Source organism: Tyto alba, unplaced genomic scaffold (genome assembly GCF_018691265.1).
Source record: "Tyto alba isolate M040663 unplaced genomic scaffold, T.alba_DEE_v4.0 Super-Scaffold_44, whole genome shotgun sequence".
In the NCBI taxonomy this organism is placed as follows: domain Eukaryota; kingdom Metazoa; phylum Chordata; class Aves; order Strigiformes; family Tytonidae; genus Tyto; species Tyto alba.
Window position 1 is genome coordinate 9072708 of NW_024881320.1, and position 22707 is coordinate 9095414.

The window sequence follows — 22707 nt, forward strand, 5'->3', positions numbered from 1 at the left end:
ATTCAGCAAGTTTTCTACCCTGGGAACACCTCACCTTTAACATTAACTGCCCTTTCTCAGCAGTACTGGGAAGTTTTCCTTTTAAAAGAATACAAAGATATGTAAATAAAAATTAATTAGAAACTGCTATAGCTGGTCTCAAGAGAAGTTCACCAATTAGGGACAGACACAGACTTACTGAAAGAATGGCTAAAATCAGGGATTATCAGCAACAGACTAGTAAACCCTTAAATGAAGAGATTTACACTGCTGCAGGTCAGGCATGGAGATACAGATGTGGAGTGGGGCCCATCCTCTTCCTCGTCTTCTGTCACAGCAGCCCTCCTAAAGCTTCTTATTTGTGATATTTATACCTATTTTTCTGACATGTTTACAGGCCTGTTTCCACACACTACAGTTAGAAAAAGAGCCTTTTACACTGTCTATTCCTCAGGCATGAGCGACACACTCATTTTACCAGCTCTTCAACATTTGCTGTTCAACATTAACCACAGATATCAGCAGGGTATTTTTTTTTTTTTTTAACAGTACCAGATCAATCAAATAATTGATAAGTTAACAAATCTGTTTGCTTTTCATGGTGCTTTGCTTTCATTTTTTGTAATTAAACAAAAGACTGTTTGGATCCTGCTTTTTCTCTCAAAATGGAGCATTGCCCATACAGGCACTTTAACTCTGTATTTACTTTCTAAAGCATTATATTCTCTCTTCTCCCTCTCCATGACAGCTCAAGGAAAACCACAGTCCCTGGGACATCTGGAGGTTAAGGTTTGAATTAATCCCTTCCAGCCACGAAAAAAAGTAATCATCTTTGCCGAATTAATAAATACTTAAGCCTTGTTAGTATTTCTGAACTGCAAAACTCCATGCTTGCAAAGGCTATACTAGTCCTCCAAAAAGTTATTAAAAAGAAAAGCAAAAGCTCCATGTTAATTAACTGTGCAAGATGAGAAAATGCATCTGCCTTGTGTCTTTAGTAACTGATACACAGCAGCTCCTTTAGTATTCCTTGCTTCTGTTGAATTCACATAACCATGGCTTTAGTTTGCCACGGACTTTTTGTGAATGTTGTGGAAAAAAAGACTAAAGAAAATCCTATGGTAACGCTAAAGATACAGTGAACACAGGCAGCAAGAAAATACAAGTATCCTCATTCTGCATAGTAACAGATGCCAAGACAGCAGAACCCAGCTTTGAACTGTAAATGTTTTAAATTATTCACAATTTGTGCTAGCGAGACAAGGAAGGGGTTAAAGTGAATCCAGGACATTCTAATAGACTTAGAAAAATGAAAGAGTCTATCCAGAGAGTGTGCTACCACTGCAGCCTCTGTACCAACCCTGCGTATGGGGTGAGGGACAACTCGGCATCGGTGTAGTTAAAACATTTCAACAAAGCTGCACCCGTCTGAAAAGTCAATCTGAGTGTGCACATCTGGCAGAAAGGCTGCCCGGGCAGCAGAGGCGAGGAGCAGGCAAGGAGAAACAGATTCACTTTCTACCAGGATTTTGTTTCCTACATGTTAGACTCAACTCTGAACGCTCGCCTTCATAAACACACAGGCATTGAATTGTTCAAATTACATAATTTTGTGTTGCTCATTTACGTCAGCACAACCAGCACCAAAGAAACAAACTTCAAGTCCTCAGCTCCCTTCAAACAGGAAGAAAGCCCGTGGTGAGAGGCTAGAGAATGTGTGACTTGTTTTTCCACCACCCCACGTGCACATGTACCACACTGAGTTTGGAAAACTCCAGAGAAACTCTGCATGCAGGCTCTGAGCAGTTGTCTGGAAGAGTTAAATCTCCAGCTCCCCCTCCTCGAGTTAGGAGGGCAAATCACAGAAAGCAAGAACCTGTCTGGAACATCTCTCTTGCAAATTGTTGTAATCTCCCATCTGTCTTCAGCTTGGATGACTTTGCTGGGTCCACAGGGGACGATTTACAGCATTCGTTTTGGATTAAGGGTTCCTAAACTGTGACTCAGGAGGCAGAGTAAATGATCTGCAGCTGCCTCACAGAGCCATGTTAGATGGTGAAAGTGCCAATCCCATGTGGCTGTGCTAATGCGTCCCAAATGAGTTTGCGTCCAGTAGTTACCACCTGATCTAAAATTTTAGGAATCAATGACTGTGTCAAGTAGATTTGCAGACTGATAAAAATGTGAAAGATGTGTTGGATAACCTCTATTGAAAAGGACATGGTTTGTTCAGGCATTTTTTTTTTTTGAACTAGTAACTGAACTAGTTGGCTGAACAAACCAACATAACATTTTTTTGCATTAGTGAAATCTATTGTTTGTCATTTGCTTTTGTGTTCAAAACTACTTCTAACATCACACCTTGCTTTGTGTGCAAATAATAGTACAAACAGCACAAAAGAGTACAAACAGGCTTGACATCTAATGTAACTGCAGCGTGATTCTGCAGAAGCTAGAGAAGGCAAACAGGCAAAATAAGAACTCCATCCTCTGGATCAAAAAGATTTTCAGAAAGGACATGTTCATTTGCTCATTATTTCTTGGACAATTTCTGAATTTTGGAAATTTCTGGATTTTTCAGTAGGCACAGTCCTTTTTCTAGTAAATAGGAGAGGCATGTTGTATGTTTGTCTTCTATGATAGCATTTTCTGTATATTCAGTGAAAGGCAACCATGCAGCACCATTATAATGTGTTACTTTACTTTCCTCTTAATTTTCGGTTTCCATACTGCCACAGTTTAGTCAATCAGTTGTTGCTAAATTGTCTCCAGTGCTATATATACCTACCTGTATTATATCACTCACAAATGAAGGCTAGACTGTGACAGTCAGCTTGAAATGTTTTGCTCCTTAACCATCCACTTTCTGCAGAGTGGATACAACCTTACAGGTGGCTGCTGCTGGCCAGTTAACTGCAGTCCAGAAGAAAAATTGCATTAGCGTAGCCAAGCCCAACACCGATCTACTAGATCAGTGCAAATCTGCAATGCAGATGCAGGAGTCTATTTAACCAGTTCACTTAAGGATTTTAAGTTCAATAACTGAAGCAACTCTACCAGTTAGTTGCTCAGCACCTTCCACTCTCTGGAAGACTATGAAGATCTACCACAATTCTTGGTCACCAGGTGTTCTGCGTGTTGAAACACCGTAAAACAATGAAAGTGATCATGCGCACACTGTTCGCAGATTGCTGAGATACTCACAACACAGGAACTAAACAAATACAAAGAAACACAGTGTTGTCGGTATTATAATAACTTAGTGCAACCTCATCTCCTGCATCACAGATGTGTGAGAGGAAAATGGCTCAAGTGAAGATATGTGCTTAGCTTCCAGATACTTCCAGTTATGCTCTGTCTTAATGCGGCTGCGAACTCCGGCCCTTCAAAGCTTTTGCAACCAGTAGCTGCAACTCCACTGTGTCAGGCTCCAGGTCCATATTTACATTTAAGCCAAATCACAACATCTACAATGTGGACTTTGAAATTCATTGATAATATAAACCAGACTATTAGACCAACACTTCTACCTAAGCACAGAGGAAGAAGTTTTTCCTGTGTCTTAGTGCATTCCTTCCTTCTGGACAAAGATCTGACATGAACAGGATCGTAGTACCAATTGCAGGGAATCAAAAAAATACCTGCCAGCAGAGCTGGCACTGAGCACCAGCTGGAACCAGCCTGACCCTGGTCAAAAGGGGAGAGAGCAGCCTCAAATCTTTTGCCTTCTACAGAAGACAGCCAGAAACACTGCCACCAGCATCTTGCTGTACCAGATGGCCCCTCCTACAGAGCAGCACATGGAAAGTCAAGCAGGACTTTTACAGCTTTTCCTATAATGTCTAATTGCACCAAGACTGAACTAGTTAAATCACTCTTCCATGCCAGCTGATAAATTCTGCTCAGAAATCAAGTAAGCATTTTGAAAAAGGTTTGATTAGAGCTGCCTGGGGGCCTGGCGAGATGCAGGAAACTTACGTGACCCACTTATACTGCTGATCAGAAGCCTTTTCCCAGCAGATGGTGGGATGGTACATGAGAACAGCCAGTGAAATTTCAGGGGAGAGCACTCCACAGAAATATTCTGTAGTTCATTTTCTCCAACCTTCATTACTGTCACCATCTAGTATATCAAAAATTTGGGGGGCTTTTGTCTACCAAGAATACTAAAGCTTCCTCAGGTAATTCCTCTAACTTTTGCTTTCAACTTGTTTCCTTCATTGGAGCCTTTTTGTAACTCCAAAAGACTTTGTATACTATTAATGTGTCAGGAACACTCCCTGTGAAGAAAGAATTTGCATGCTATGCAGAAGGAATCTTTAAAAATTGTTCACCTTTGACCAGAAAGAAGCTCCTGATAGAGCATAAGCGGCAATGATAGTAATGTAGGAGTAAAGTGCTGCAGCCATGAAAGAGAAAAATTAGTTGGATTGTGAAGTAGATGCTTGGAACATATGTCAAGGCCAGATCAAAACAGCCAATTGTTGCTGTTATCTACTTAATCTTCTGCTGTGTGTGGAAAAGGGAGTTAGGAAATTCTTTTCAGCCAATCGGATTGTCTAAGCCAATGCCCAAGGCAAATAATGCTCTAAACAATAAGCCATGTTGTTTAACTCTGCAATAAATACTAAGTTTGCAGAGACAGCTGTTTGGTTGCAGTCTCCTCCTGCAATTTACAGTCAATACTTTGCATTTGTACAAATGGCATAACCATACCTAATCTCCCCACCCTCAAGTCTCAGCTCCTTGAGAGAGCTGGCATGAGGTTGGAAATGGAGGCTTAAAAGTTTAATTCTTGAAACAAAAAATTAGGCCATTTCCTTAAGAGCTGCCACATGATGCCTGTGTGAAAAAGTGACATTCAATTGGGGTACCATAGCACATGAGATTCATTTGTGGATTTTTACTTTTGAGTTACTGAAATATTTTCAGAATATTATCAATCATAGAACAGTTTCATTGCAGAAGGATTTCTAGCAGAAGAAAGAATTGACAGAAGCAGCTCCTGTAAAATGGGCATTAAGAACAACTGCAAGTCAAAGCAGCAATCTGAAACCTTTGCTTTCAAAGGAACCCAGCCTTGACAAGCTAGCACCAGCATCTGACAGTACCATGCAGTGGTCTTCAATCTTTCAGGAGCTGTATTATTCAAACAGTAGATTAACTGATTATTGTTTGCCCTACCTATTGATTGCGAAAAGCTAATAAAATGCAAATTTGGTTGAAAATGGTACACGCAAATCTGTGCCTTTTTGCTGAAGATATCAGTAAAACGAGTCAAATCCACAAAGAGAAATCTTAATTTAAAGAGATGTTACCCTGAAGGCACACTCATCTCCCTGTATATACAGTAAAGTTCGATTATTTGTTTTTGGCTGCACAGTCTATTAGGAGCATAATATTCACAGGTTACAGTACAGACTGTACCCAGACACTGCTGAAGACTCTTGAGGATAAAAAAGTTTTAAATCTAGCACCATCCCTCTGAAAAAAAAAAGTATTTTTTCCCTACATGATTCAATACAAGGCCTAACTTCTTGCAGTTGCTGTGTTCAGTTGGATGAGTACAAATCTTTAACTTGATCTGGATCTACTATCATACCCTTTTAAAAACTAACTTGCATATGGCCAGTCTAAGGCTAAAACAAATACATCCTAATGTAACCACAGACCATTAATGGATTGGCTCTACAGCTTGAAAACTCAGGTATGTGACATGCTGTTGAAACTGCAGATGCCTGAAATGTGTAAGAAAAAAAAGAATGTGAGCCCCAGCATAGCTCTTATACCCAGGTGCATCTTTCTTCCTCTTTTCTAATTCTTCACCAGGCACATGGCCCATTCATTAACAAGTGTGTTTTCCCAGTTTGGTTTCCTGGGAGTCTACTGGCTGCATATCAAGCCAAATGTTCATTTTGCTATCAACATAGCCAGGGGGCTTAGAGCTGCTAGCCAACCCTTGTTCAACTAGTGTTACTGTTTTACAACATGTCATGCTTGGTGATATTGAAAGGAGAAGCCAATAAAAGGAAAAATTAATCTTGTGATTAAACACAACACTTTGGATTGCTGGCTGCTGACACTGGCACCGTGCCACCCTCTCCTAGGACAGAACAGAACCTGTCTGCTGTCTTCACCAACAAAAGGATTTTTACAAAATAAGGGTCTCTTGCTATGAATGATCAAAATGAGCAGCTCGGGAAAGAGACCTGGACAATCACCAATACAGCTTTGTTCTATCCCAACTTAAAGCTGATATTGTCCAGTTCCAGACTGAGATGATCAAAGTCCTGCTCTTATAAAATTTCTGTATGCCATGTAAGTTATAGCTAAATTCACAACATACAGAATATATAGAAAATTTATAAGAGAATAAGAGTTTAAAATTTTGTTTTTAATATATTTGCATGTCAACCCAGAGTACAAATTGTTTTGAAATCTGAATCCTCAGGGCTTGCTAAGCACCTGCTCCCTCAAAAGCAGGCTTCTGTGCCATTGAAAGATTTGTGCTGGTACTTTGGAAAGGGATTAAATCCTTTTCAACTATGAATATTTGCACAGGATACTGTGTTAGTTATGCCAAAGTCCTCCTTGATTCTTGCACTCGAGCATAAACTGTAGTTTTTGTGATCAGTTATACAATGTTCATTTTTATTCTGGCAAATGTTAAAGTTTAAATTAAACTCTGCTTAGGTGTCCCTTAGGGAAATTTAGATATGCAAATAAACTTAGTGAAAACAAGAAAGCTTATAAGCATGGTCAAATCAGAACACACTTCTGAATGACTTCTCACCATCACTGTGTTAGAGGAACACGACAGAAACTTCATACTGTAAACAGCAGAGTCTGGCCTCTATCTTACTTGCAAATGGAATCCCCCTTCCTCCAGTCCTGCTCTCCCCCTTTCCACACATTCTGTAGCTGACCACAAAATCTCATCACTTCATACATAAAATATTTTCTTAAAGTTTAACAGCATAAGCACTGATTCCTGGTCCAAAAAGCTATCATGTATGGCAAATCACGTGAATGACCAATATAACCACCATCACCACCAAAACCATCAAGACCTTCACACAAAAACATTTTAAATATGAAGAAATCCAAACCAAAAAGATTCTAATGCCTCTAATTTCTTATTTCAATATGCTTGCATACTGGCAGCATCAAGGCCTCTCAGTGGATTGATGTGATCAATGATGCTTCTTATAAAACAATTTTCTAAATATCAGTTCTATCCAGCAGCTGTATAGGGCAGTCTCCCAACAAGTGTGATGACATAGCTGACTTCTAGTAATAAGTGGTAAAGATACCACTGCTTCCCCAAAAAAATGGCATCTTTTTGAAAACCTCTCCATTTGTATATTTATTACTTTCAGTCATTCCTAAACTGCATCAAAGGGGACACTGAGAAGTCTCACTAAAAGGGTTGTGAAGGCAAAGGTATTTTGATCCGAAGAAACCTTTGACCAAACCCTTTATGATGAATAACAGTATAACAGTTTCTGGAATCACAAATGGTTGTGGCAGACAAAAATGGTTCACATAATCTGAAACGGAGTACAGTCTGCTTGTTTCTGTGCTTCCCCTACTGAAGTAACCATAAGAAGCTGTTCTTCAGCTCACCAGGCAGGAAAAAACATGTTTTGATAGAAAAGTTGTGTTACCTAATGCTATGAATCTATAAAAGTGATGAATACCCCTAATGTTGATGCAGCTGGTGAGAAGATGCTGTCAGATCATTAAGCATAGCCAGGTGATATGTCAGTGTTCAAAGACATTGAATTTTCTATCTTCCACTTCCTCCCTCAGGTTCCTTACACATGCACATGTCCTCCAAAGGCATCTTTCATTACAGCCTGAAAATCATATTTTTCATCCTCTTCTCCCTATTCATCTTATAAATCCCCCAGGTTTCCAGGGATGATTTTCAGCTCAGTCTCTCCTTTCTCAGAGAGGCTGGGTTTGTGCACAAACATTTATTAGCAAGTCTAGGCTAACACACTGGACTGTGATTATCATATTCAGTGTTCTTAGGAAGTCCTTGCTGCTGCAGTAGCTGAATGCAGCCATACTATATGTGGGCTTTTTTTTTTTTCTCCTCTTGTGGCTATGGACAATAAATATTGCTTATTTATGCTTTTTACAGAGCAGCAGATTGGTGCTAGATTTTATCAGATTAGTTTGATTACCTCAGATTTGTTCTGTAAGATATGCTAAAATCCTCTCTCTAGTTTAAGTTCTGGGAGAAAAATTCTCAAATGTATCATAATAGAGAAACAAAACTCCTACTAAAAAAAACCACCCAGAAGTGAGAGGCACCAAGGCCATGACAAATGGAAATAGTAAAAGCACAAAGAAGCATAAGAAAAGCTCCTCCAGTAATACTCTACCATGACCAATGTGCCTGTGACTTTGGTACGTAGCACTGCAAGATCACACAGTTTTTTTACCTATGTAGGTAACTCTGCTTGGGCCAGAATGACTGTGTATATGAGCAACCTGCCACGGATGTTTTCAGCTAGAGTTCATGGTCTAATCCCACAGTTACAGGTAAGAAGGTAATTGGAGCATTCTTCATGTTGTTCACAGGATGAACGCTCTTCTGACTTAATCATAATGCTTGAACTGAAACATCTCATAGGAGACAAGTGGAACAGACACAAAGATTATAGTGTGAGAAAAGGATCTTCAAAACCACAATATAGAGAAAGCATTTTTCACACTTGTGCAACTAAGATTTCTCCTGGAAAAATCCACTCCTGCTGTAGGCTAATATTTTGCATAGAGTGAATGTACACCTAAACAAGGAGATCTCAAGTATGACACACAGAAAAGCAGATACCTTTACATTCTCAAGCAAAGCGAGCTTTTGACCTGCTAGGGGAGGGGTGGAAACACAGCAAGCTCATTTTTGTCTTAAGGGACTGCTTTCCTGTAATTTATCAGCATTAATCTTACTTTGCAAATACTCCACAACATGGACTGGCTGGGCTTCAGGACAGCTAAAAAAAATGCAAGTGAAAACTGCCTATGTTTGCTCGACATCTCATTTTCAAGCCACTTGTCATTAACAATGCAATGGCAGTTCTACTGTGGAACAAATTCTTATAAATATGGATTTACGAAACTGAAATGCCTAGGTAATAAAGACAGCCGAGAGACACAAACCCACAAATAGGATTCTATTTAAGACTGGTTGCAAAATGTAACCAGACTGACAGCATACAACTCTTCTTAACATCTTTACAAATCTCAAATATGAGAAAAACACATTTAAACAATACAGCAAAGGACAAAAGTAGCATTTGAAGACTCAAATGAATGCGAGTCACAGATATGTATATATAGTATTTTATTATTGCACTGCATTTTCAGGCTGCATAAATAATTGTACATATATTCTGTGGCTGTACTAAGCCACTGTGACAACTACGACTTTATTGTGGCAACAAAATGCCAAGAAATCCCCTGAGACTTAGCAATATTTTCTGACACCATAATCCTGCAGCTATCTCCATAAGCAATTAAACGAAAATGCTGCACTGCCTCCTGCTACATTCCAGAGAGCTGTATCAGGCAATTCAGCCTTCCTAAGAAAAACATTGAAGATGTATAACCAGTGACTGACAACTGCCAGTCAGCTCTAACGTACTCACTGCAACTTCCTGAAGTGGTTCAGATAGGTTTGCAAGAGAAATACTACACTGTATTCCCCCAAAGATGTGAAAAGTATCTTCCAAACAGGTTAATCTTCCTGAAAAGGAAATTTATGTTCTTCATGGGGGAAAAAATTGCAGTTGTGGAAGGTGTCAGACTGCTTTGCATTTTCAATGCCAACCTTTCCTGCCATCCCCACCACAGAGAGAGAAATTGGGCCATGCTGCATTGGGAATAGCAGCAGCCACCAAAAATATCCCCAAGGGGAGATACTCAGCTGAGTCTAGTCAGGTACCCAGCCTGTTGCTAGCAACTACTTGCTTGGTGGGAGGAGCAGAGAGGCTTGCAGCTGGCTAACAGATGCCAGTGCTGGCATACAGAAAGCCCAGAAAGGGAAGAGAAAGGATGTAGATGTTTCCCAGGGAGTAAAGGCAAAAAACCCCAGTTAGAACTGACTGCCTTGGATTAAGTGTGTGAAGGCATAGTAAGTGAAATTGGAGGGAGATACTGAATGTAGAAGAGACCAGCAAGGAAAAAGTAGAGGACATAAAGGAAAACAAGAATAAAGGAGGTGGCAGAAAGTGTTGCAGGAATACAGTTAGTCTGTTTTCCATGGTGCTACAGTAGTGACATACTGAAGACAGTGGGGATATTTTTTGTTCCAGCAATGGCTTCACAGGAGACAATTTTTACACCTTCATTCCTTCTAATGTAATTCCCACTCAATCAGTCCATAGTAAAAATTGCTGTCTCAGAAGGACTACTGACAGCCAACTAAGCTTGCCCTTAGAAAAAAGCAGGGTGCTGAACATGGAAAGGCTTGGAATCACACAAGACTGGTCACCAAATGCTGCCAGGAAGAAACCTAGTACATCCTCGAGCTCAAAGCTACCGAGGGCACTTCCACAGTAAACTTACCAGCATTTCAGTGGTCAAGGTCAGAATTACAGATGAGTCTCTGAATCATCAATACAGTCTTTAGCTCTTAGAGGTTATTCATACAAAAAAAGGCAATGAGTAGTTGCAAATTTTGGCTTTTCTTTTTTTTTTTTTTGGGGGGGAGGGTTTCTTGTCTAGTTTTGGCTCTTTGTCCACTATGAGCTGAGCTAAACTTAAATAGTAGATAGCTATGCTTTGTCATTCCTGAGCTGGAACACAGAGAGATGCAGCCTCTATGCAGCATCTGTGTGACAGCTTCTTCCTCAGCTTGTTCAGACAACTACAGTGTCCACCAAAGGACACATTATGCAGAAATCTGATACACAGGAATTGGTTTTAACACATTATTCAGGATTTTGCCTGTTTTCATCATGCTTTTCTATTACAAGCAAAATCACTTTTTGAAACTATTAAAGGACCTGGCATCAAATAAAGCAGAGGTTCAAATTCCTGCCTTGAGGGTCTATGCTACAGCATTTGTAGACTCAATCAAAAGGCAAAGTTTGCTGATAGACAGCCAGACTTTTAAACTTCATTTGCTCAGGCTGTAACAGAAGCATCCAGCACTAATACAATTCTAGCAAACATAGCAATCATTTGTTCTGCTTGACAAAGGTCACCAGACATCAGCTTGAATCTCCCACTGAAGTCTGTTTACTGAATTCTGCTTTCAGTAGCAGGACCAAAGACTTACTTCACAATGAGCTGGGCCTCATTTTTTATAATGAGCAGTCAGGATCATTATACCTTTCTTATACTCTGCGATTTTAAATTTGCAAGACATAATCCTGAAAACCAGGATTAAATTTAATATGCTTTGAATTCACATGATCTCATTACAGGATGAGATGATTCTAGACTGACTATGCACAACTGTATGCTAAATGTGCTCAGAGGCCCAGTATGTGACAACTGTGCACATAACAATTCTGCCTGGAAAGGAAGGTTTGTATAATTTTAGTCAAAGAACCTTTTGATTTTAGTCTTAGTCAAAATCCAAACCAAGTGGCAAATTCCGAACACTGAAGTAGCCTGCTACTCAGTGGCAACTCCCCATAAAACTATTAGATTTTATTCTGGGGCACAATAAAGTTACACAGTTTTAAAGAACCTTAAACTGGTCTCCTTATAGCAAGATATCAACTTGGTCTTACCTTGCTGTAGGATTTGCAAGGTAACAAGCTAACAGCAAGTTGATACCTTGTCTAATTCCACAAGTGCAGAGGTATGTGCCTTGTGTGTCTAATTTATACATAGACATTTCCAACTTTCAAAGGGAAAATGTGATTTAAGTACAAGATCGTCTGCCAAATTCCTCAAACAATTACAGATGTTTCTTATGTGTCTGACCTAAGAGGGCTGACTAGACTTATCCAAACCACTACAATTTCCTCTACAAGCCATTTGTCTAGAATGAAAGGACAAGAGGAGATCTAGATTTATGGATCATGACACAAACTTACAAATCTTTGATCTTAGTTTACGATTTAAAAAACATTTAAGAATGGAGTTTGTCAGCTGAAGTAGCTTTTGGTCCTTCAATCATGTGTTCCAGTTTAATGGAGCAGAAGCAGCACTTGTGTTTCCCTGCCTTAATGTACACTTACTGGCTTTGTTCAATGCCAGTATCCACAGCAAGAAAGCACGTAACCAAAACTTGCAGAATCCTGGAAATGCAGCTGCTAACTCCACAGTGGGGAACAGACCAGATGAGGTACCTTTTCCTCCCAGCTTTTTCAAGTCTGCAGAGTTCCAGGCACACCAGAAAGCACTGCTGCCAGAACACCAGCTATTGCTTCTCCATAGAGAGATTGCCTGGCATGGCATGGCAGGAATGGAACAGCTATTTACAGCCCACCTGGCCAACACACAGGGTCTGTAGTGTGTATCAGTGTCGCTTCCAATGGAGGATGGGTTTTGATTTGTCAAATAGCTTGTCTTGATAGGTGTAAAGCAACCCCAAAACTGCTCTAATGTTCAGTTTCTTATTCTGGATCAAGTCACCCCCAAACTACTGTTTCTTGACAATTCCAAGATAAAGAACCTGTCCTCAGAGTCATACAATTTGCCAAACTTTAACCATTTGGGGTGACTACTCTGCACATAAATTTTCAATCTCTGTCAGATGATTTTTTCAGTTATTTTTTTAAACAAGCAAAAGAAAAACTCTTCTTGCCCAATTAAATTCCAGTAACTTAATCACTGTGATACTAATGGTGACGATGTTTTGGGCCTAAAATTTGGCAGGGTGTTGCCACTGACATTTCTTCAAACCAAAACTTTTAATCATATATTATCCCAATTTTTTAAACAGCTTTAGCTGGTTCAAAACACCATTTTTTCAGTGAATGAGCTATTCAAGAATCCTAATCAGGGACCCATTTTACTAGGAGCTGTATAAACACAGCTGCTAGGAAGGGTCTGGTACAGATTGTAACATAATGGTTTGAATTCTGTTTGGAGAGGAACCTCACAGTGGCAACTTAAACACGCCAAACATGCTTCTGTGACCCTAAAAAGAAATGTGATGTCATTTTACTAAAAATAAAGTGAAATTTAATACTCAAATACAAAGAGCAGAAGGTGGAACCAGAGCAACTGTGATTTAAGTTATGTGTATTTGCACAGAAGAGCAACACCACGTGAGTAAGAGAGGAAGGAGAGTAGCTGAGGAGGAAAGACAGCTCTGAGGACAGAGGAGTGAAAACAACCTGAGGCAAAACCAGGGCCAAGGAGGCCACCTGAGACCTGTTCTGCCAACCAGAGCACTGCTAACCCTGGCCATAGAAGCAACTAAGGAACCACTAATCCTCAGGGGAAGTTTCCAGGATTTAGCAGTAACATTGTGAAGGGCTCTTCAAATCGTATTCTGCTTCAGTCAGGTCATTTTCCTTCAAAACTATTCACTGCTTCCAGAGTCCAGGAGAAATCCAGCGTGGAGCCAAAAACAGATGGGAAAATGTTTAACAACAAGCAAACTGCCTCAGTGCCAGAAGAAAGCCCAAAGGTAGTGATTCGGAGATAAGGCACATGCGGCTATACGTGGAAAGCACTGAGAAGACTGTTTCAGATGGTTGCTTCCACAGGCTCCTCAGGATGCTGCAGAAAAAGATCAAATACTGGTTATACACACTTTCCAGTGGTTTTAGTGAGGGGGGTGGAGAACAGGAAGGTTGGTTGGTTTATTTGCTCAGTGCTGAAATATCTCTTAATTCCAGCTACAGACAAGTTATAATCCTATCAATAATTTTATTGTGTCACAGAAACATATATTTGAGATAGTTTGGCTTTGATTGATTCAGTATATATAACAGTGGCAAGGAGTTTTCAAAAAGGGTTTGAGATTGGATTGATGGACATGTAACCATTTTGGAAGGTAAGATGAATCACTCAAACTAGTGAGGTAAAGAAAAAATAGACACTGAATTCTCCTTTGCCAAGGAAACAAAAGAATAAATTATCACATTCTACATGTACTTTAAGGTATTAAAAAAAAAATAAAAATTACCACAAAATTTTGTAAGAGAACTGCCTTCAAAGAATATTTGAATTTCAGATTGAAACGATTTTTAAGAAAAATCTGCATGGAATGGATGTGGAATTTTTTATAACTAACCATGTAGCTTACCTTCTTGCTGAATCTTGAATTCTCATTCCTAGGAGAGAAGAAGAACGCATCAGTGTTGTATTGTCAGGCTGAAGCTGAGGGATGCTGTTAAGAGAATTTATAAAAATATCTACTTACCTAACTCTGCGCCTCTCAAGTGAAGAAGGTCCCTATAATTTTGATTCATTTGATCATCTTCCAAAAAAAAAAAAAATAGAAAAAAAACAGAAAAAAGGGGGCTGCTTCTCAGATTGCAAATGGCAAATGCTGGTGTCACCCAACTTGAACAATCAGTGTTCGCTGCTGCAGCTGAAATTGGCTATGGCAAAGTAAATCACTTTGCCATAGATGACTTAAACCTATAGTCAGTCCCACCTATACTACAGAAAAATAGGGCAACATTCATTCAATTATCAGGTTAGGTTACTTGAGTTTTGAGTTTTTCTTTGGGTATTTCTGTTTGTTTCTTAAACTACCAGTTCTGAGACTGGACAATTTTGTACAGAATAAATAGTTCCTTTCAAAAATCCCATTATGGACTATAGATTTTCCCCCCAAAATTCTACTTCCACTAAAATTTGCAGTCTTCTCTTGGACTTACCCTACTGGCAAGGCAACACATCATTGCCTATTCTTTGGATCATTCTTGCCCGCTTGTTTATAAGAAGCAATCTGGCCTTTCTAATAGATTGCACCTGTGAGAGATTTGCCCAAGCAACAAAATCACTCCCTGGGAAATAGTTTTTAACCACACTCCTTAATAATGATCTCTGGGATGTACTGCCTGGACTTTAGATTTTAGCATGCTGCTGACTGACAAAATCTTTCCATGAAATGGAGCCTTTAGTCTCATTAGGAGGATCCTTCTTGCTGGGATTGATCTTGATGCTAATTTTCTTTATGCAGATAGCTAATTTGGAGAGGGAGATTAGGATAGCGGAGGAGAACACCAGAGGTCAAATCAAGGACAGGAGACAGGCCACTTGGTAGGGTAACTACAGATTGCTGTATTTTGCTGCAGTATATGATTTGTACATCATGCATTGCATTAATAAATAAGACACAAAAGCCACAAACTGTGTATGGTGTTCATTTCTTGCAACCAAAGTGGGTTACAAAGTCCAAGCCCATTAAGAAACTTGTTTGACTTATGTTTGTTCTTATACAGCCTCTCCTTGCAATTTTACTCATACACTCCAATGTTTGACTATATGGCTCACTTTTTGAGTTCAGTTTTGGAAGGTATTAACAATCCTGACAGAAGATATCTTATTTCTATCAAAACAGTTACCTAGATTCTCTGACAGGACACAGGACAAGTTCATTCCAGGCATAAACTGACTACACAAAAATTCAAGGAGTTTATTTTGCAGCTTTACTATGAAACTATGGATGGATTTCTGATGCCTTATCACATCTCTTCCACTGCTATGTGGCTGACATTACTTTGGACCTTTAAGCAAAAATTAGTAAGTATGAACCAAGAAATTATTTTTAGTGACCTTAGAGGATCTCTTATATGTCAACTAAATGTCTATAAATACTGATAAATTCTTACCATAGGTTGAACTTAATTAAGGTTTCTGTTGATGATCCAATGCCCTGGAGACTTCTTAACTTTGCACAATGTGTCTATTACAGCTACTGACATAAATTGATTTTCTTGAGCCTATAAGGAAATTCTTCTAGGATAGGTGTTGAGTTGGTCAGAAGTGTTTGTTTGCAGTTCTGGAAGCTGAGGACTTTTGCTTTCCCCAGTCCAGTAAAATACAGATCTAAGTTAAAGTTTCTGTACTTGTTGTGACCATGGATGCTTGTCATTTCTATGTAATTTTCCATGCTAGAAGGGTCTTTGCATGCATTCTCTATCTCTGCTGAGATTAAGCTGCTACCTAGCTTAACAGACAACAATACAAGCAAAATTCAAGGCAGTATCTTAGATATGATGAGACTACTTTGGTAACAGGATTTTTCAGGAGGATAATGAAGATGTTTGTTCCAGTCTCCACCAGTTAAGAGTAAGTTAATAGCTTGGGAGCTTCTCTCAGCCACTGACAGCAAACCCAAAAGTATTAGGGGTGTACGGGCCTTCACATAATGATACTAGAAGTGGAAAAGATAAGACTCTGTGGCCACAGTCAAGTACCTTCCCATTTTCATAAACTGGACAGAATCTAGCTTGATTCTTTAAAGAAGTGACCTAAGGAATTACCTAAAAGACTAAGTTATATTATCTTCTGTAATACAAGAACGACATTACAGTTGTGACGCAGACTGCATGAAGTTTTGATTTTTCATTAAATTCTTTTGTCAAATTTTAATCAAACATGGTTTAGGTTGCACTAATCTTTTTTTTTTTCATAATAGCAGAAAACAAAAATAAATGTAAATCACCTCATAGATCTTAAAATTATGTTAAACTGGAGCTTAAATACTTCTTTCTAATGTAGACTATATGACTAATCTTATATTTTGATTATTAACAGGAAAGTTATTTTTGGGGAAGTAAATGTTAATTTCCAAATTAAGGAGAAGAAAAAACTTGCTACAAACAATCTGCTCTTCTCGGTAATTAAATTTTCCCCATCAAACTAAAGAATGACTCTTGGATGAATGACACCATACATCAAGACTCCAGCAATAACCAGAGATAAACTGACCATTGTCACAACACAGAATATGGCAAGTCTCAAGACTTGTCAGATCTCAGTTCTGTAAAGTGCCTCTGCTGCCCCCATTTCCCATGAACAACTTATTCACCACCCCACTTCACAAAGAAAGAAGGGGTGCAGTGAGGATTCACTATTAAAAAAGTTATCAAGTATCAAGGTAAGAGGAACACATCTACCTTAAAATAGTTGTTGGCCAGCTCCCATAGCTGGGATTTATACTTTTATGCTGAAAGACCTTGGTTCAAACCCACAAACTCTTCTGGGGTCACTGCATAAGTGTTTTAAGTTTTCAAAGAGAAAGACAAGTAAAAGATTAGGTTCAATGGTCTGTTCTCCTTAATAAATAACAATAATAAAAATCTATGTATCATTCTCTTCTTCCTGAGTCAAAGCTTCCCAGAATCATTCCAAATTTTTCTCCCTCCAGCCTTATTCTAAAAGAAATCCCTAGTAAAGTAAAATGAGGAAACTCAGTGTTTGATTGTAAGTATTCCCTCCCACACAGCAAGTGTTTTTCCACCCTTGGAAAAACACTACTTTATTCCCCTAAATGGGGCACTGCATTAGATAACCCTCTATCTGAATAGGCAGAGGCATGAATTCCTCTTGTTTCCTGGGAGGAAGGCAGCCTCCTAGCGTGATAACAGAGCCTGACACACCAGGTGGAGAACGCTGTCTATTCACAACTAATGATTACCCCAGGTATTTAGTGACAGAAGTGCTGGAGCTGTGCAGCACTCAGCAAGGTAATTGTGCAGGCCAATACCCCGCTAAGTCTGTTCCATGCAAGCACACACAGTCGATCTCCTGGGAAACCTTTTTCTGCTTCAGTTCTGATAGCATCTGAAACTCTTAATAAAGTATTTGACCCAGCCTTAACATAATCAGATAAATCAGGTGAAAATGTAGAGAATAGTTACCAGAAAATTAATAATTTCAGTCTTCTCTCTGGCAGAAGACTAAGCAGAAACAAAAATAAGCTTTAATATGACTGAAGATGTCAGGAAAAAACATCCCCAAAGGATGAGAGAGAAAATGGAGTCATAAAGGCAAACACATGGTAGAGAATCAGAAAATCCCCCACTGGGTTCCAACTCCTAAATTAACAGTATATTCTGACGCACGCTGCAGAGAGACAGCATTGAGACAATCTGGTTGTTCCCTTTACAAGATGGAAACAATCTTTTACCCTTGCTCAACCTTTTACAGTAATCACATGAGGAATTACTTCAGTCTGTCACACAAGGAGTCAGGACAGCCACCCAGCTAGGTTGCAGATGAAATGTTTTCCCCACCACTGGTCTCCCTTTTCTCTGCCCAAAAGAGTGTCCTTAAAAGTACAGCTCACTACCGAGCTCTTCTAGGGACTGCAGTGGATTTATAAGGCATGTACTGTCATACCTCTAAAACCACCTGCAGGATTCTGTGACTTATGGGAAGAGGAGGGGAGAAAGGTTATCTTTTGACAGTTGAGAAGAAATGCAAACTTTAATTACCATATAGCTAGTGCCTTGCACATGTGAGCAGTGAAGATAAGGAAAATACCTATAGCATTTCAAATTGGGTTTTAAAGAGAAAGAGCTTAATCCATTTCTAATTAAGTCACCAGAAGTAGTGAATTGACACTCTGGCTAAATGCATGTATGCAAAAACAGCTGAGAAGCAGGGTAACTCACCTCAGCACAGGGTAGATTACTTCTGAGATCTATAACTAATCTTTGGGCAACACTAACTGTGCCAAAACTCCACGTGGCCACTTTAAACTGGAAAAGAAGCCAAAACCTGAGGACGGCTATCCAACGGGAACACAAAAGCAGATTCCAGCAGCTTTGCTTACAGGCTCTATTCACATTGCTTAACTGTACACAATGCAGCCTGGCAGCACTTGCCTGATCAAATTAACATCATGTCCCTAATGAGCCTGCCTGACAGTTCAGTATGTTGCCATTAACCAAGCAGTCGATGAGACTTCAGAGTCCTCTCCCCACTGACTGCCCAGATGACAGACTTGCCCCTCTCACTCACTGCCATTTCCTTAAGGACAGATTAGTGAGCTCTCAAAGAGGCTTGTGATTTCTTTTTCTTTTAAATGGCATTTTCTGTTTTCAGATGAACTACAGCCTTAAGCCAAGGGGCAGGGAAGGGAAAAGTTCTCAAATCCTCCTAGATTTACTAAAATTAATTCTGTCCAAAGAATTGTGCCTAATAAAAAGGTACAGAAAGGGGAATACCACAGCATTGATCTTGACTCAGACACTGCTCATCCAGCAGCTGTACAGGACTCTGTGGAGCTATATATCATCATGTCCTGATTCAGAGGTGGAACAACACTGTCACTTGGTCTGATATTGTTTGCAAGGACCTCCATCCCTCCACCCAATCTGGTTCCCATCTCCAATATCAGATACTAAAAATAAGAGCCATTTTACAAGCATTCCCAACAGAAAAGGAAGTTGATGGGTAGTTTTGGGCCCTCTTGACCATGAATTTTTTGATGGGCACATGATTCGAGATGAGCTAGGACCACAATATCAAACTTCAAATTTGAACTGTGAAGGCACTTGGACAGAGTTGCTCAGTACATTTAATTACAAAGTTTAGTGTCTTGATATACGGTGCAATGTGGGTTCAGAATTCTGTGGTTTCCTTAAATTCACTTCTTTCCTTACTGGTGTGTGTTTAAGGACTCTTACAGGCAAAATTTTCATGAAAAAGCCTAAATGATACTTCAAGATCAACTCTTCCAAATCTCCCTAAATGTGTACAGTACAAGAGCAGCATGGGAAGCTTTCTTCCATAAGTCAGGATTCAGCTCGAAAGCAGTTCAGATACAGAGTGTAACCCTAAGGTTTTTACTAGGCTTCACCCTAAAGTTGGCTCTTCCACTGAAAGACGAAGTGTTACAATATTGCACTGCAAATTCAAAAGCACAATACAGGGTATAAGATACACATTCAAAGTGCCTGCAAGAATCAGACATAAAAGATACTAAGCACATTGCTGCTTTCAAAGATATGAAAGATGATGATAATTGTTTTGTGTTAGATTAAAATCTTCCACTATCAAGTCAGCAACCGTAAGACTTGTGAATACTGTAATGACACTTTACCCAGCCTCGACACTTGGGTAGGCAATTGCCATAGTAAGGAGATGCTCAGCTATTCCAACCTTCAACCTCTTTAATCTGGATTAGTTTAGCCGCTTTCCAGCCTGTGGTTCTTTCATGATTTTTCAAGCACAGACAGGAGGAAGGTGCATGCTTTCAAGTAGGAGGGAAATTGGAATAGCTCACTGAAATACAGAGTGATCCTTGATCATCAAAATCTTTCAAAACAGGGCCTGCACATCTGCCTGAAACACAGGCTTCAATACTTCAAACCAAGTTGCCAGCTCTGTGGTCTTAGTTTTCCAAGAAACGAAGTTCACTGATAACAATTGATCTTCCAAACCACAACTGTCTGTCATTTTCAAATCCTTGTTTTGTCTCACTAAGAAAGCAAATGTTAGTTAAGGAGCCTAGAGGATATAATGTATAGATAGTTAAGTAGTCTTATGGAGCTATTTTACATTTTAAAAGGCAGTTATATTCTTATACGTTTAAATGTTATGACTTTCATTTAAAAAATGAGTCACTCAACATTTTTCTCTGTTAATGCTATCAAAACAAATTTTTAATTTTCACATTGGATATTTTTTGTTAATTTCTCTTCAGCAGCAAGTTTCAAAATTAATTTGCAGTCCAATTCTGGGTGAATAAAATTCTCAACAGAAGACATTTCCTAATTTGCCCCAACACTGACAAAACAATAACAGCAACAAAGCATGCTACTTGCTTTGTCCAAATGATCCTTCTTTTCAGCTTCTTTGCACACTTATTTAAGATGATGTAAGGAAACCTGTATAGAAAAAAAAATCTAATACACAAATCATAACTAATACCAGAAACAAGAAAATATTCCTTCAACATAGAGCTCTTAAAAAAAACCTGAAACAAACCCTTTCAGTTTCACTCATACAGGAGCTTTCTGAAAAGAAAATACTACTAAAGAATCTTGTCCTTTATAAGTTTATCTGCAATTAAAGCAGAACAATTAAAAAAAAAAAAAACACAAGCAAAACACCACAACAAAAAAAAATCTCTAAAACACTTTTGTGACCCTCTTGCACTGATGGTTCTCCACAGGTAGGACTGAAAGCTAAGGAAGTCCATGAAGGCAGAAGTATGCATTAGTTTCAACTGGTTTTGAAGTTTTAACTGCTTTTCCAGAAAACAAAAAAACATTTTGCTTAAGCCAACTAAACAATAGGTTGTTTTCACACAAGCTCAGACAACTTACAATAATGTTAATTTGAGTTTAATTTTTAAAAGTTAATTTCTCATCCCTATTGTTTGGGGAAAAAAAAAAAAGTAAAAAAAGGTAAAAGAAACCTCTAAACCATAATATTAGTAACAAAGATATTTGGATTCAGGTTCTCTGAGATTGGTAAAAGTGTATCTGAGGCAACAACCTAATCTCATTCTTGCTGGTTTAAATACATTGCTCAGTCCTGTTTTCTTCATCTTGCAGAGGAAGATGATATAGGAGGAGAGGGAGGTTTATATCCCACAGTCTGCTACTGTAGACTTTAGACCAGAAAGAAGTTCTATGGGGGAGAGAGCGAGAAGATATACCCCATTCAACACATCCCAACACCACACAAAATAAAATCTTATTTAAGTTGGAAATTCAGATAAAAAGAAGACTTATTTAGATCATCTGGTTTGTGTTCAAAGCAAAGCTAGCTTAATTCCTGTCCATTTTACTAATTATTCCAAAGTGTATGTCTGTGCTCAGTGTTAGTAATCAATGTGCAAAAAACAATACTCTCTCTGCAGTTAGAGCCAAATTTAGAGGTATGCTGTCCAGTTCATAAAGTTTAGTGTTTCTATGAATAAGCATAATTAAGCCCTGGAGAATATCCAGGCTTTAGGACATAATTCCCACACAGAGACTTTGAAGCAAGACTTTCAGCATCTTTCCTCCAGGAGACAAACAAATTCCAGTGACATGGCATCGTATTTTTCTTCCCTTTAACCTGAGACAGCTTAAAATGGAACATTGTTATTGAGCAGGAACCAGCTCTTCCTCTAGGTATTTTGTATATAATATCCTGGAATTTATCCAGATCCAACATAAGATAGCATCCAGAAATAAAACTAGGAAAAGAGAATATGAGCAGCCCCAGGCAAAAATGAATAGTACCTTATCCTTGTTTTTTAAAATTCATCCCATGTACCACCAAACTGCTGGAAAATCTCTTCCTTCCCAAGCCCCAACTTCTCCCTGTCTCATCACAGGTTGCCATTCAAGGCCCATGACTCAACACCTCAACAAGCAAAACAGTCCAGGCTGAAATTTATACCCAACAGGATGAGAGAATGTTAAGCTCATTGCAAGGGGGAAGGAAGGAAAACCCATTAGTAGTCAGAAAGGAAGCACATTTCAATAAGGCTCTTTTGTCTTTAGAAAAGGGCAAGCAAGCAGAGAAACATATTCTCCCTGCTACACTGTTGTGCTTACAGAGGCTTCTTGCTTAGAAAATCTTTAATTTCTGCAAAAACTATGTGAAAGAAGAAAAATTACTAAACTGCATAATAAAAGAAACCTCCTAAATGATAGCACAGATCTGTTCTGTAAGAGATCTAAATATTTGCACCTTTCTAGTAAATAGGAGGAGTCAAGGACTGTAGGTGCCAGATAAACAGTATGTACTGACCAATTTTTGAAGTGTAGCATTTCAGCAATGATTGAACATCAGACTGGCTCTGCATGAGTGGATGGGTGCAGACCGGGGACCCTGCTTGGCTGC

The 22707-nt window shown here is 39.0% G+C and overlaps 1 protein-coding gene across 2 annotated transcripts in view; it reads right to left on the reverse strand.

Annotated features, from left to right (window-relative positions):
- ZDHHC8 (zinc finger DHHC-type palmitoyltransferase 8) overlaps positions 1 to 22707 on the reverse strand; it is a 121353-nt gene that overhangs the window by 43228 nt on the left and 55418 nt on the right. The window contains exons 1-2 of one of the 2 annotated variants that reach the window (XM_033008251.2): positions 14324 to 14468; positions 14207 to 14234 (exon numbers count right to left, since the gene is read on the reverse strand). The exons of the other annotated variant lie outside the window; for it this stretch is intronic. Of the exons in view, the coding sequence (XP_032864142.2) occupies positions 14207 to 14234; positions 14324 to 14372 (77 nt within the window). The 5' untranslated portion in view covers positions 14373 to 14468. Of the gene's footprint in view, positions 1 to 14206; positions 14235 to 14323; positions 14469 to 22707 lie in introns of those variants that run through there. 2 annotated transcript variants of the gene reach the window in all.